Source organism: Chlorocebus sabaeus, chromosome 7, assembly GCF_047675955.1.
Source record: "Chlorocebus sabaeus isolate Y175 chromosome 7, mChlSab1.0.hap1, whole genome shotgun sequence".
NCBI lineage: Eukaryota > Metazoa > Chordata > Mammalia > Primates > Cercopithecidae > Chlorocebus > Chlorocebus sabaeus.
In genome coordinates, this window is record NC_132910.1 from 233,433 (window position 1) to 247,299 (window position 13,867).

The following is a 13,867-nucleotide window of genomic DNA, read 5'->3' on the forward strand; positions in this document are numbered from 1 at the left end:
TGAGTCTTTCTCCCCACTTCCAAAATGAGGGCATGCCTCTCTTGGGACCATGTATCTAGGCTTGGAGATAAGAATTGTAAAGCTCCTAGTATACAAAATATTTTCAACAAATGGTAGCTATGGTCATTTTAATATATTGAATTGTACCATAATTTCACATCTGACAGATAATTCCCCTGAAATTGATACTTGAATGTGAATGTGTTCTCTGACCTCCAGCTACAGGCAATAGTCTTCTATGTCAGGGAAAATCAAGTACTAATATAGAATCAGAATAAAATGGCAAAAAGAATGGGGGCACAACAGATAAATTCTCGAGGAATAACTTACTTAAAGGATTTGTAAATCTGTGGCAGCTAAGACCAGGCCCTCTAAGCACATCTGGAGGTGAACTTCCTTAAAAGAAATGGGTCCAAATGCTCCAACAGGTTCAAGATCATACCTCGGAAGGGTAAAGCTCTTTACAGAGTTTACAAAAAAATTTTGACTTCGGCTCTGCCAGGGAAAGAAAGCCCAGGCGACCCGCCATGGCGGGCTTTCCCAGGGACAGCCCAGGTGTGACCCACGTGGGCTCAAGGCCACCGTATTTGATGCCATCTGCAGAGCTGAGAGCAGCTGTCTCCCATTAACCCGAGGCTGTACCAACCAAGCCACGTTCCCACATAATACTGGTTTCCAAAGTACCTTTTTCCCCAGAAGAGAAGAGGCGTGGACTTACTAACCTCCAATATGTGTAACTCCTCCCAGGTGGCAAAACCAGGGCAACAGAGAACACGGAGATTCTGCCAATGTATCCTAATTTCACGTACCTGTACACAAACTCCCAAGCATTTTAGCAAGCTTTTGGACATGGAGCTCAAAAGAATGACCCATAAATACTTTCCAATACATACAGCATCTTAATGTGTTTTTCTTTCTTTTTTATTTTTTGTAGACACAGAGTCTCATTATGTGGTCCAGGCTGCTCTGGAACTCCTGGGCTCAAGCGACCCTCCTGCCTCAGCCTCCGAAAGCACTCGCATGACAAGCATGAGCCACTGTGCAGGACCCACAGCACTTAAATTCCAAAATCACCTTGAAACCCTGACCTTCCACCTGCCCTGGTGGCTTCCAGAGGTCAGTTCCTCTTCCCGTACCAAAGGTTTCTTGTCTTTCGCCGCCCAGGTAAGGTCACTCCAGGTGCTCCCTCTGCTTTTGAAGGCCTTTGACTGAGAAGCCACTCTGGGTCCTATTAGGACCCCAAGGCGGCTCCATTCGTACTCGCACATCTCCCGGCCGGTTTAAGTCACGCTGGCCAGGCTACTTCCACTTCACTCTCCTAATTTCTCCAATCCCATCCTCTGCTGCATCACCTTTTCTTTCTCTGAGAACCCAACCCTGCAGGAGGAACGCTGATGCTGGGGTCCTTTAACTAGAACGCTAACGCCAGAGCACTTCCCCGGGCGCTGGGGGGCGGGCTGCCGGGCGGGGCCTGGCGCTGCCACCGGGGTATCCCGCGGGGAGGGGGGCGCTGGGCCTAGGGAGGCTGCGCTGCTGGCTCGGGGAGCGCGCGGCGTACGGATGTCAGGGCCAGGGCGCATGGAGACGACGGGCCGGGCATCACGTAGGCGCTCGCGGCGGGCGGGGCGGCGCTGACAGCGCCCCAACATGCAGCACCCGTGCCGCCCCGAGCGCTCAAGGGCGAAGGGAAGGTCACCGGGACCGAGGGCGGGGGCCCATTCCCGCTCCATCCTTGTGCAGTGCGCGGTCCCGAAACGGGAGGAAATCCGCCATCCGCGCCTTTCCACGCATCTGCGGCAGGAGGAACCGGGAAAATAAAAATCAAAACCCAGCCCCGGGCGCGTCGCGTCTCCAGCCCGCGCTATCACTAAGGCTCCCAGGTGGCGTTCGCCTGGGAAGCGCCGATCTACCCGCCAGGGGCTGCGCGGCCTGGGGCGCTCCACCGTCCGGGCACCGGCGCCCTCACGTGCACCCGGGGCCTGGGGCGCGCAGTCTCCACCACCTCCGGCTCTTCAATGTTAAATGTCCTCCTGGCGCGCCCGCGTCGTGGACCCAGACTCGGGTCCCTCCTGGAGAGCCGCTTCCACATTGCAGGGCAGGGGAAACCCAGAGCCCGCGCCGCGGCGCCGCTGACGTCCCGGAGTCCCCGCTTCCTGGTCCTTCTCGTCCGCGGAGGTCTGCGGGGAGGGCCTGGGACCCATTTTAGTTTTCGGTTTTCTCACGAGCCGAAAGGCAACAGCACATGCGAGCGCAGGAAACCCATTTTTAAAATCTCCCAGCGGAAACGCGAGGGGCTGCCGGACCGCCTCGGAGACGCCAGGCGGGAACCCAGAGCACTCCTTCCGCGTCCCGCATTGCAGCAGCCAGGACCCCGCCCACGCCGCGCGGGGCACGAGGCGACAGGAGGCGCGCGGGGACCCGGCCGTTTCTTCCTCGACATGCTGGGGGGCGGCGTGGGGCGGAGTTGAAGGGCGGGGGGCCACTTAGGAAGTGATCGCGCTGTACCCACGCTTCGGAGGGGAAGCCCGGCCGGGTCCTACAGCTCAGAGGCAGAACGACTCCCGAGGGTCCTCCAGGCGACCCCCTCTGTCAGGCTCAATTTAAAACATAAACCGGAGGGGGTGGAAAGCTCACTATCTTCCGGATGGAGGTTCCTATCGCCATGTCCCTTCCTCCTCCGCCCCACCCGGCAAGGACCCGGGGGCTGCCTTGCTGGCTCACGCCGCCCCGCAGGTACCCCTGCCGCTGCCGGGCACGGGCTTCTCCCCAGTTCTCCCCATCGCTTCCCCGCTCTTCTCCCTGGTTCTTCCCATCGCTCCTCCACCTTTCCCCGCGTCCTCCCGTCGCTTCCCCCCTCTTCTGCCCCATCCCCCAAATCCCCTTCGCCTTGTTCTCCTCGGCTCCGTCCGCCCCTCCCTCGCCGCCGGGAGGGAGGTGCGCACCTTGAGCATCCTCGCCTCTGGTCAGCACGCCGACTGCCTTGCCGGCCCCGGAGAGGTGCTCCAGGAACTTCCGCAAGGAGCCCTTAGGGGCCTGGGAGTCGTCAGTGTCCATGGCGAGGAGGTCGAGAGGAGCCGCTAGTCCCGGTGCGCAGTAGGCAATGTGGACCCTGCCCGCGCGCGCGGGAGTCGGAACTGCTGCCCCGCCCCGCCCCAGGGCCAATGGGCGGTGACGGGCGGGGCCCGAGCGCACGGGAGGGGCTGCGGGAGCGGGGGCGTGGCTAGGTGCAGGGAAAGGGGCAGGTGCGGGCGGGGTGCGGGAGTGGGCAGGAGCACCTACGCCGGGGTCGTCGTAGGTGGGGGCCGTGCTAGCGGTGAGGTGGGCCGCAGACGTGGGGATAGCGCCACAGGTAGGCGGGGTCCCTGCGGGTGGGGCCGCGTCTCTGGTGCTCGAGACTCGCGGGTGGGCTGGAAGGCTCTGGTTGGGGACTTCAGAGATGCCCGGAGTGCCACAGGTGGGAGCAGGGGCAGCGTCCGGGGGAGGGGAGACCACAGGGGGGCGGGGGTCACATCGTTTGGGGGGCGCGCCAGGGTGGGGCGGGATAGAACGCGGGGAGCATCTCCCGGGCCGGGTGAGGGAGACCTTGAGTGGGCGCGAACGTCTGGGCGGGGGAAAGCCCTGCACTTGCGGGGAGCGCCGATGGCGGGGCGGGGTGGAATTGGGGCGTGGAGACCCCACCTGGATGCGGAAGTTCGCAGCAGGCCCGGCCGCTCCGGCGGTTGTTGGCGCAGAGCCCCGCTGCGCGCACAGCTTCTAGTTGCCGGCAGGATTCCTTCTGGGGCTGCGCTGGGAGCCTCCGGGCGCGGCTTCCTCGACCTTCGCCCCCAGGTATTCTCTGTAGTCTGAGGTCGGGAAGGACGAACGGAGAGTAGATCCTCCAGGTGGTGGGAAAAACTGAGCGCGGCGGGCTTAGCTATGACGAAGCTGCGATTTCCCGGGCCCACGGGGGCTGTGGCGTCCACTCGGTTCCTGCTAATCCCACTGTATTATAAGGTGGGGAGAGTCAGCTTGCATAGTGAAACCAAAGAGAGCTGCGAGATGGAGAGTGAGAGTGAGAAACCAAGAGAGTGAGACACACACACACACACAAACACACACACACACACACACACACACACACACAAACACACAGAGAGAGAGAGGGAAAGAGAGGGAGAGTGAGAGAGACAGAGAGAGAGAGACAGAAAAAGTCAGAGAAGCAGAGACACAGAGAGACATAGAAAGATAGAGAAAGATGAGGGGAAGAGAGAAACAGAGACACACAGAGTCTTAAAAAGAGACACAGAGAGACAGAGCAACCAGGAGAGAGACACAGAGAGGGAGAAACAGAGACAATTTAAACCAAAAGAGAAAAACAGACCAGAAAAGAAAAACAACTAGTAGAGCTCGGAACTGCGAAGGTGGAATCATTCCGTTAGTCTCGGGTTTTGCTTCCTGGGTTTGTGACATGGTCAGAGTCCTTGTCTTTGATTTCCTAACACAAGTTGTTAAAGTTGGAAGTGAGTGTGAAATTGAGTTAGTCTAGCTTTATTCTTTCAGGGATGAGAAGTGAATTATCTTCAGCAAGGTGGGTGCAGGCGTGGTCCCCGGGGGTCACTGTGGTGAACAGGCTGCCCTTGTGGGCAGCCAAGTTCGTCATCACTGGGACAGAGCCCAGGACACTTCCCCGGCTGGCCAGCCTTTTCCTAGAACCCCACACATTGCAAAGGATGGAGTCCAGATCTATACCATAAAGAAACGAGGGTGGTTACAGAAAGCACCACGATCTCAGCTGAGTGGCTCTGAGCACCCCAACGTTGGGGCACCTCAGTACAGGTTGGGGCAGCTCAGGCTGTGCCCAGCAGGGAGGCCGGCCGATCAAGCTGCAGTCTCCACCCTGAGAGTGTGGGCTCCTTCCCCCAGCGCGGGTTAAAGCATCGTGTGTCCACCTGTGCAGTGACTGGTCCCAGTGGCCCTGGAGGGCTGAAACCCTGGGTCCCGCCACTGGTCCAGGGCATCCGTTTCCCCTTCCTGCAGTTCCTGTGTCTGTGTGTCCAGGGGGCTCCGATCCCTGTCTTAGGACCATGGCTGAGGGGACAAGTTCACCCGCTTTGGAGCTGGCCCGGATCTTGGTTCTGTGGATCCTCGCTGTGTGGCTCTGGAACAGTTCTGTCCTCAGGAGATGGATCTTCACAGCTGCCTCTTGGGGCCATGAGGAGAATTAATAGGACGACCCCCGGGTAGCTGCTCAAAGCCCTGTGTGGGGCCAGCCCTGTGTCTCCACCAGTTCCTTTGCTCTGTGCTCCGCCCCACTGTCACATCGCCAGCCTTTATTTCCTTTTCCTTGGACCCAGACAGCGAATGCCCCGCTGGTCTTGGCAGCCCCTTCTCTAGTCTGTCCTCAAATCACTTCCTGACGGACAGCCCTGACTAGCCATCAACGTGACCAAAACCCCACAAAATAGAACCCAACTTTCCTATTAAACTGTACAGAGCTGTCCCAGCCCCACTTCTCACAGGCTGGCCTCATTCGCCATGGGATCCATGGTTCTCACCTGGGGCTGGGGGTGCCCCTGGCATCTGGTGGGGAGTGTCAGGGATGTCCCTCCAGGCCCAGTACAGTCCCCTAGCTGGTGGCCGGCAGACAGCAGCACCCAACCTGATGTCCCTGTGGCTTCTGGTTCCCCGAGGCTGGCTGTGCTTTGCTGCCTCTACATGCTCTCAGACGGGTGCCCTCTCTCCACCTTCACTGGTTAGCAGTGTTCCATCCATTAGAGCTCAAAGCACTGCCTCCCGGCAATGCAGCCCCTTCTCCTGGCCTGCCGTCTGCCTGTGCCCCGCGGTCTGTACCGTGTCCTCACGGACCGATCAGAGCGAGGCTCCCAGGGATGGAGAGGTTCCTGCTTGTGTCTGTTTGTGTCTCTGTCCCGCCTTCTCTGGACCTGGCACCGTGGCCTTTGCCGACAGAGGTCTTGGGTTGATTGTCAGTGAAGCAGACAATCTATATGGCTCTAAATGGCTGTGAACATGCTTGATTGGGTTATTTTTAAAATAATTGTATATGTAAACATTTGAGTGTGACACAGGTGGATTTTTGGGCGAATGGTCTTGTTCTTCAGGGAGTAACCACAGGCCCATCCACAAGGACCATTTCCAGCTAATTTATGGAACGCTGTTCTACCTGGTTAATTTTCAACGTTATCTCAGCCTGAGAGGTAGGTCAGCATGTGACGAAGTTCACTGGTTTGAATCCTAATCTGCTCCTTAGGAGCTGCACCTTCCATGCCTTCGTTTCTTCCTTGGTTAGGTAGGGAAGGTATGAGCTACCTCAGAGTTGTGAGTGAGGCCTGCATCGAGTGACCGCATTAAAGTGACAAGGACTGCACCCGGAGTGTTGATATTTAAAGACCTTTAAACATCGCGATGCCGCATTTTGGTACCCAGGTAAAACAGCAAAGTTATTTCAGATGCAGACACAGACCCTCGGTGAGGTGGGGGGCTGATGGCAGGAGGTGGACCACCGACCCTGTAACGAGGGCGTGGTCTGTTCGAGGCTGAACGAAGTGCACATCATTGCATGTACCACGGAGGTCCCTCTCGTGAAGTCCTGGAAGGGTCCATGTGGCTGAGCCGTGTGGTCTGTCCATGACGTCCGGCAGGAGCAGAGCTTTCGGGTGCAGCCTTGCTCTTGTGCGCACAGCCCTCAACGGTCTCAAAAGTCTGAGGCTTAAAGCAGGCTTGGGGTTTCCTTACACCTCCTGGACATCTAATTTGCCTGGCAAACATGTTTTTCTTGGGTGTAAAGGTGAAGGAGTGGGTGATTCTGGTGAAAGTGTACTAATTACTGCACTTCTGGGTCAGTGGCGCTTGGTTGAAGACACTATCTGCCCTGGATGGACATCTCTGGGGTGGTAAGAACCGGTGGCTGGATGTCGCGGGGTTGCCAAGAAGATGCCAATTTTTTCCTTTTTCCTCAGTAACAACACCCTACTTTGTTTAGGGAAGCAGCACACCCAGCTGAAAATCCAATTCTCTTGCACGGCAGAGCGGCTGGTGACACAGGTCCAGATGCTGGGATGCTGATGGGGGGTCCTGGAGTGGGAGGTGTCAGGAGGCTTTCCCGACCCACAGCAGCCCTGGGCCCTTGTCCGGCCTTCTTGCCTGGGGCATGACACCAGGAAGGAAAGCAGCTTCGGGGGCCCGAGGGCCAGAAGGCAGAGTCCTGGCGTGTGAGGCAGGCCTGGGCCAGGCTCCTCGGAGGATGTCACAGACCTGCTGCCCATGCAAGGACCACCCACCTCTGAGCCCCACGCAGATTTTCCTCCGTAGCCAAGTGAAATCCTGGTACGGCGAGTGAGGCAGTCAGAGGCACCTTTTGTGGAAGGAGGACAAAGCTGGAGAGAAAGAGGTTTTCCTAAAGGCACAAGGCGCTGATTCTGCATTAGGGATAATTCCTAGGAGTGTGGTTGCTGGTGGGTGGAAAACTGTAGCCAGAGAATAAGTGGGAGTGGCCCTTGCTGGTATTTAACTGATTTGTTCACGAATGGTCCGAACAGTTCCAGAGAAAAGAACATTTCGGACACAGAAGTTTTCACCCTGCCTGACAATCAGCCTGACCGTGGGCTGTTCCATCCTTCCTGGGCGACACTGAGAGGGTCTGAGGCCCTTCCGGCCCTGTGCTGGCATTTCCCCAGGGTGTGTGCCCCATCCCGAATAGGCTGGAATGCCTCTGGGTGCAGCTGAGCCTCTTGAAAAGGGAAGAGACATGTGATGTGCTCTGGCTGAACAGGAAAATGAGGGAGGACAGGGAGAGGGGCCTGGAGGTGAGGAGGATGGTGAGCAACACTGGGGACAGAGGACGTAGGGTAACACCAGGGACAGGGGGATGGAGGGTAACGCCTGGGACAGGGGCATGGAGGGTAACGCCGGGGACAGGGGATGGAGGGTAACACCACTTCTCCAGGTGCCTTTGGGGGATGCTGCCGCCTCTCGCACCCCAGAGTGAAGTCAACAGGATTCTGTCCCGTGGAGCCCCACAGCCTGGCAGCTGGGATTGTCGCAGTATGAACCACTGTTCACTAGCTCTGCACCCTGGGTCAGGCTCCCTGGTGTTACCACCCTGGTTTCCCATCTGGACAGTGGGACCCTGATGTCCCCGTCCCAGCTGCGCCCAGAGCGCTGGACTCCAACGTGTCGTCGGCACTCATTAGCGTTTCTCTTGTTGTGGTCCGTGGATGAAGTGGCTCTCTCTTTGTGTGTTCACAGCCCTCCTGCTCACTTTACCTTCTGGGAACACTTTTTACATAGCTTCGTATGTGGGGAGGACTCGAGTGATTAATTGAATGTTTCATCAGGTGCAGTTCTTCTGTTTCCCAGTTTTGACACAACATTTGGTGAAATTTCCAGGGACTCCTGTGGTCAGCCTCACGGTTTCACTCTGTCACTTTCTAATGCAGTATTCTTTGGGAGTCTTTTCAATTAAGCGCCATCATTTAAAAATAAGTTTTATAATATGCAGTTTCAGGTTAATTCTTTACCTTTGGGTCTCAGGCAGTAGCTACCTACCTGTGAGTAGTCACAAAGGTTCACGCAGTTTTCTCTAGGCGTCCCTGGCTCGTAGCTCAGCAGATCCCTTCAGATGAGTCAGCCAGCTGTGTACCTGCATGTTCAGGATACTTGTCAGGGGCCTTCCTCAGAGCAAGACCGACGCTTACCTCATCCTTGGGACTTTGGAGCCCGCCCTGGAGAGACTCCAGCCACATCCTAAGGGGCCGTCCGGGTCCCACAGGCTGGTGGGAGTGACTTCTGAGCCACTCCAGACCACACTTTGTGTTCCTACACCCCACAAAGCCACTTAAAGTGCCGTGTTCTGGTGCTGTGTGCCTCACCAGTGTGCCACACAAGCCTGCACGGGGATCTGAGCGGGCGCTGCCTTCCTCAGGCTATGCTTTTGGGGCAACTGGAGCACTCGTGGCTGTGATTCTTGCCACTGTCTGGGCTTCCCTAGAGGGTCTCACCCGCAGCCTGAGGACCACATCGGCAGCCACCGAGGAGCCGCCAGGTGCGGCCTTGGTCCCACTCAGTGCTTCTCGACTTTGGTGAGAGAGGAGACAGCAAAACTTCAGCTGGGAGCCCCAGGCCTTCTCTGCTTGGGGCCTTGGGACTGACATAGCACAGATCCTGCCATCCACGTGCTGGGGGCCCCGCCGTGCGGCTCCCTCCTCTGGTTAGGGACTGCACCCTTGGGCTGTGCACCTCCTGGTTCTCACACTCAGGGGCCCAGGGAGGGTGGTGGATGAAGAGAGAAGGAGAAGGGTGGCAGTTTGAGCCCAATTGTGTTGACTTTGTCTTCCGCCTCTTGTCCCTAAGTACATTGGCAAAGTTTTCCAGATGAAAACTCAGAAGGGATTTTTAATGACTGGAATCTGTGAATTCCATGGAAGCCAAGTCTGTCCACCTCTTTCACCCGCCTCATTTCTCCCCGTTGGGGCTGATTTTGGCAGCGTTCATAGGGGCAGGGACGGAAGGGGTGGGGGTCAGCCGTTGGCCCTCTGTCCCTCCCCTCCTCCCCTCAGCGCCACAGCATTTCGGTGTCATCCCCTTCCGTGCACGCGTCCTCAGGAAAACCAGGTGCGGCTGGAGGGAGATGCCTGTGCCCACTCCCGTGACCTTCCCGGCCACCCTGGCTGCAGCGGCCTCTCGGCAGGCATCTTTCTGGTACTGCCTCCGTGCCCCTCCCATCACCTGACGCTCGTGTTCCTGAATCTTCACGCGTGTGCTCTGTGCAGCCACCTCACGGGTTCCCTGGGAACGGAGACAGTGTCTCACGCCAGTCAGAATGCTCTTCTCTGTCCACTGAATAGTCCAACACAGAATCATTCCTCTGTGATTATTTATGCTTTGTTATGTAGAACTGGAATAAAGAAAAAGTGAATTTAGACATTACAGCCATCAGGTTGAAGCTTAGTAATTGCATTAGGGAATTAAATGGAAGCATTTGAGCTTCTCGAGTTCTAATTCCACATCTTCGTATCCCCATCACCCCATACCCAGTGTCTAACACAGCTCTTGGTCTAGGAGTTTCTTGATAAATGCTTACTGAATTGAACTGTACTGAGCTTAACATTCCCACACAGAGTTAGAAGCCAGTCCCTGAACAAATTGCATTTAGAATATGAGTTTGACGTTACTGTGGTAAGGGGTATCCTACATGTCATAATTCCTAGTCAATGTCGGGTATTTAGTCAAATAGACTCAAGTATAGAGAAGCATAGGCCCATCTGGCAAAAGGGCAAGGCACGGTGCTTTAGGTCCAGGTCCCCAATATCAACTATGAAAATAAAATGTCAACTCCAATGACAGCCCTGTCCTAAGCTGGTCACTGTTTACGCTAACAATTATAAACAGCTCGAACTTGCTGTCCTGAGAGGCAACGTACCCTCCATTCTCTCTGCAGTGTAGCTGCCTTGGTGGATGGAACATGCCCCTCCTCCCTCCCTCTCCCTATCCCTCCCTCCCCCCTCCTCTCTCCCTCCCTCTCCCCTCCTCTCTCCCTCCTTCCCCTCTCCTTCTTCCTATCTTCTCTCACCTTTCTCCCCCCACCTTCTCTCCTGGACAAGGGGTAGAAGAGAGGAGACCTCCGGAATCTTCTGCTTCATCCAAGCAGCTTGGGGGCAGCATCAACAGCTGCAATTTGGCTGCCCCAGCAGGTGCCTCAGGGCAGCCTTTCTGATGGGAATCCTGGAATCGTGTCTTTCCTTAATGTGTCCTAAAGGCTGGAGGACATGAAGTGAAACAATGCTCCATGCTCAGTCCTGTGATTTTGTGTAATTATTGGACTTACTTTGAAATTAAACTAAATGATACCCAAGGTAGAGCATGAAAAAAAAGAGAAAAAACAGGCTATGGTGTTTGAAAAACAAACAAAACCGTTTGGTTTGTTGGTTTGTTCTTAGACCTTCACAGGCTCCTAGGTCACACGTTTCAGTTTCTCAGCAAGTGACATTCTCTGCAGAAGCTGTGTCAATCTCTTGTTTGATGATGTCAGCCACGGCAGAAAGAAGCACTCCGTAGGCCCCGTGCTCAGCACCTTGGCGTGAGCTCCTGCCATCTTTCGTTCATGCTCATCACAGCTCTGTGCAGTGGGCATCCTCCTGATCCCTGTGGGAGGATGGGGGATGGAGGCGGAAGAGTGAGTGATGGCAGGATCACATGAGGGGTCTCTCCCGAGGTAGGGAGGGGAACCGTCCCAGGACCTTAGTGCCCATCGAATCCTTCCTCCTCCTCCTCTGCCTCTCTGTGACTGTTTGACTCAGGCTGCAGGGACGGACATGAGTATGTGCAGAGCCTGTGTGCACCCCTGGGAATGTGTGCTCATATTGGCAGGGAGGGATGTGAGGTTGTACAGAGCGTGTGTGCATACCTTGGCCGTGTATGCTGGCGTTGGCAGGGACAGATGTGAGCACGTATGGAATGTGTGTGCACACCTTGGGGATGTGTGCTGGCATTGGTAGGGACAGATGTGTACAGAGCGTGTGTACACACCTCGGGGTGTATGCTGTTGTTGACATGGACAGATGTGAGCGTGTACAGAGCGTGTGTGCACACCTCGGGGTGTGTGCTGGTGTTGATAGGGACAGATGTGTACAGAGCGTGTGTGCACACCTGGGGGTGTGTGCTTATGTTGCTTTGTAACCGGCAAATACGTGGCCCGTTGCGTCGGGCGGCCCTGCGCCCATGCTGAGTCCGTCAGTGGCCCTCGGGTTGGGGTCTCCGTCTGCCCAGACAGCACTCGAGTGGCTTGAGGTTTCAGATTCTTCCTCTACGGATACTTGGGCCTCCTCAGGACCAAACATCAGAACCAGCCAACTGCAAACTACAAGAACGTTCAAATGCATCTTCAGTAGGAAAAACAAAAGCAATTGGAAAAATTTTCCAACGTGACCCCGTGGTTAAGCCGTTAGATACTCCAGCCAACAGATTGAGTCACTTTAAAATTCACACCAATTAAAATGGTTGTGAGAGTTGCAGACCTTTACCGCTAAACCTTGAAATAATTGAAGCATTCTGCTCCACTTGCTTACAAACTAGGGTTGGGGATACCTTTCAGTCCAAAGTAGCAACCTTCTAAATCCAGCTTAGATGCGAGGCTCCCACTGACACAGGAAGAGACAGTGGCCCTTGATTATTCTCCTGTGTTCAGATACTGTGTCATTTCCTTTTTTTTTTTTTTTTTTTTTGTATACTGATCATCACTTCTGCTTTTCCAATTCAAACTAAAGGGAGTTTAGTTCTGTTTTGGAGAAGCTGTGGTTAGTGGTTTCTTTTCATGGTTTGCTTAATCTCTTAAGTCTGGTGCTTACATTACCCAAATAGACTTTTCTTTAGTACCACAGTGCCATAACCAGGGCTTCTCCCTCCATATCTGCTCCCCAGGAGGCTCCCTAGGAATGGGAGCTGGAGATCCAGCCCCTCTCCATGTGCCGTTTTCTTTGAGTCCAAGGCAGGTTTGGCTCAGAGAAGAAAAGAGGCCTCCGGGTTAGCTGCCTCTGACTGCTTGCTTGTGAAATGTTTAATGATAAGGCGACTTCAAAACTAATTTACACATTGATACTTGTAGCTTGAAGTATCACCGCAGTCATAAGAACAAGAAACACTCCCATAAAGTAGATAAGCAGAAAAAAAGCCATAGAAGTTTAATAGAGCACAAATAAAATGGTGTTGTAAGAATGTACAGTGGGAAATGCTCTCAGTCCAGCCAGATCCAGCTGTGACGTCAGTCCAGCTGTGGTGTCCTCCTGTAAAAACATTCAGCCACATGTGGCCCTGATTGCAATCACTAGTCTGAATTTTGATCCAGAATGTTCTTGGGGGCCGATGCTGGGACTGTTCCAGCAGTTGAGTCTGATTGGGCGTCACGGTGGTGATGTGCTTATCGCAGACAGCTGGGCTGAGTGGTGGCCACCCGTGCACTCGCCACGTGCAGCCGTTATTCTGGTGATGGGGTTGCATGCGGTGCGGCTTGTCCACCTGGGCTATTAAAGTACAGGGAACCCAACCGCGGGCGGGTGCCTCCCGACATGGGAGCTGTCTTTTTTATCCAGGGCCCTCTGGCGCTACAGACCCCTGCCGCCAGTCTGAGCTCACAAGGAGGTACCGGAGGGCTCTGCTGGGGCATGGAGGTCCCTGAGCAGGTGGTCACTTATTGCTTGTGGAGTGGTCCGTGGCCTGTGAGTTTATTCTCGGGGTTTGTGTGGGCGAGGTTAACCAGTTCACAGCTGGGCACTTACCCCTTACACAGGTGACACTAGTTAAAGTGGAATCTATATTAGCTCACACAGGCGTGTCTGAGGAACTGGGAGGGTGGGGAGGTTTGGCCCTAGCACTAGAGCCTGGGCTCCTGACATTCTGCGTCTTCCTGTTGGGGGGCCGTCAGGGCCGCTGTGAGTCCTGAAGACAGTAGGTGCCATATGGACCAGGGGATGCAGAAGCCTCTAGAGGCTGTGGGGGGCAAGGAGACGGTCGCTTACCCAGAGCCAGCCCTGCCGACACCTCGACGTTAGATGGTGGGAACTGTTTTGGACTCCAGCTTCCAGAAATGTGAGAAAATAAGTCAGTGTTTAGGGTGCTAAATTTGGGGTGATTTAGTGGAGAAATAGAAAACTAGCCCACAAAGGTGCACGCATTGAAATGTGCTCTCTCCAGGTGTTCACAGTGGTGTGAAGGGGATGGCATCAGCGTTCTGGGAACTGTGCAGTTTCACTGAAGGAAGGGGGTTCGCCACTCCTTTCCTCATGTAACTGAAGGTATGTATGCCTGCCACACTGCCCAGGAGACAGGGACTGGAATAATTCTGACTTTATTTCTTATGGGAACTAAGCCACAGTCA

General features: G+C 55.2%; 2 protein-coding genes across 8 annotated transcripts in view; one reads left to right on the forward strand and one right to left on the reverse strand.

Moving 5' to 3' along the window:
• The window catches only part of LOC140708570 (uncharacterized), an 84,820-nt gene that overhangs the window by 18,335 nt on the left and 52,618 nt on the right, over positions 1 to 13,867 (forward strand). For 4 of the 7 annotated variants that reach the window (XR_012093319.1, XR_012093322.1, XR_012093320.1 and 1 more), the window contains exon 4: positions 935 to 1,116. Coding sequence is in view for 1 of the 7 variants with exons in the window: in XM_073017298.1 (XP_072873399.1) it covers positions 935 to 1,024 (90 nt within the window). In the remaining 6 variants the exon portion in view is untranslated. Of the gene's footprint in view, positions 1 to 934; positions 1,117 to 6,098; positions 7,364 to 13,867 lie in introns of those variants that run through there. The other 3 variants (XR_012093318.1, XR_012093317.1, XM_073017298.1) reach the window with 3 other exon arrangements.
• LOC140712060 (uncharacterized) lies at positions 112 to 4,639 on the reverse strand. Its single transcript, XM_073017795.1, has 5 exons — positions 4,598 to 4,639; positions 3,679 to 3,913; positions 2,943 to 3,428; positions 1,911 to 2,190; positions 112 to 1,791 (listed from the first exon to the last, which is right to left on the reverse strand). Exons 1-5 carry the CDS (start codon positions 4,637 to 4,639, stop codon positions 1,311 to 1,313), a joined length of 1,524 nt encoding a protein of 507 aa, XP_072873896.1. The 3' UTR covers positions 112 to 1,310.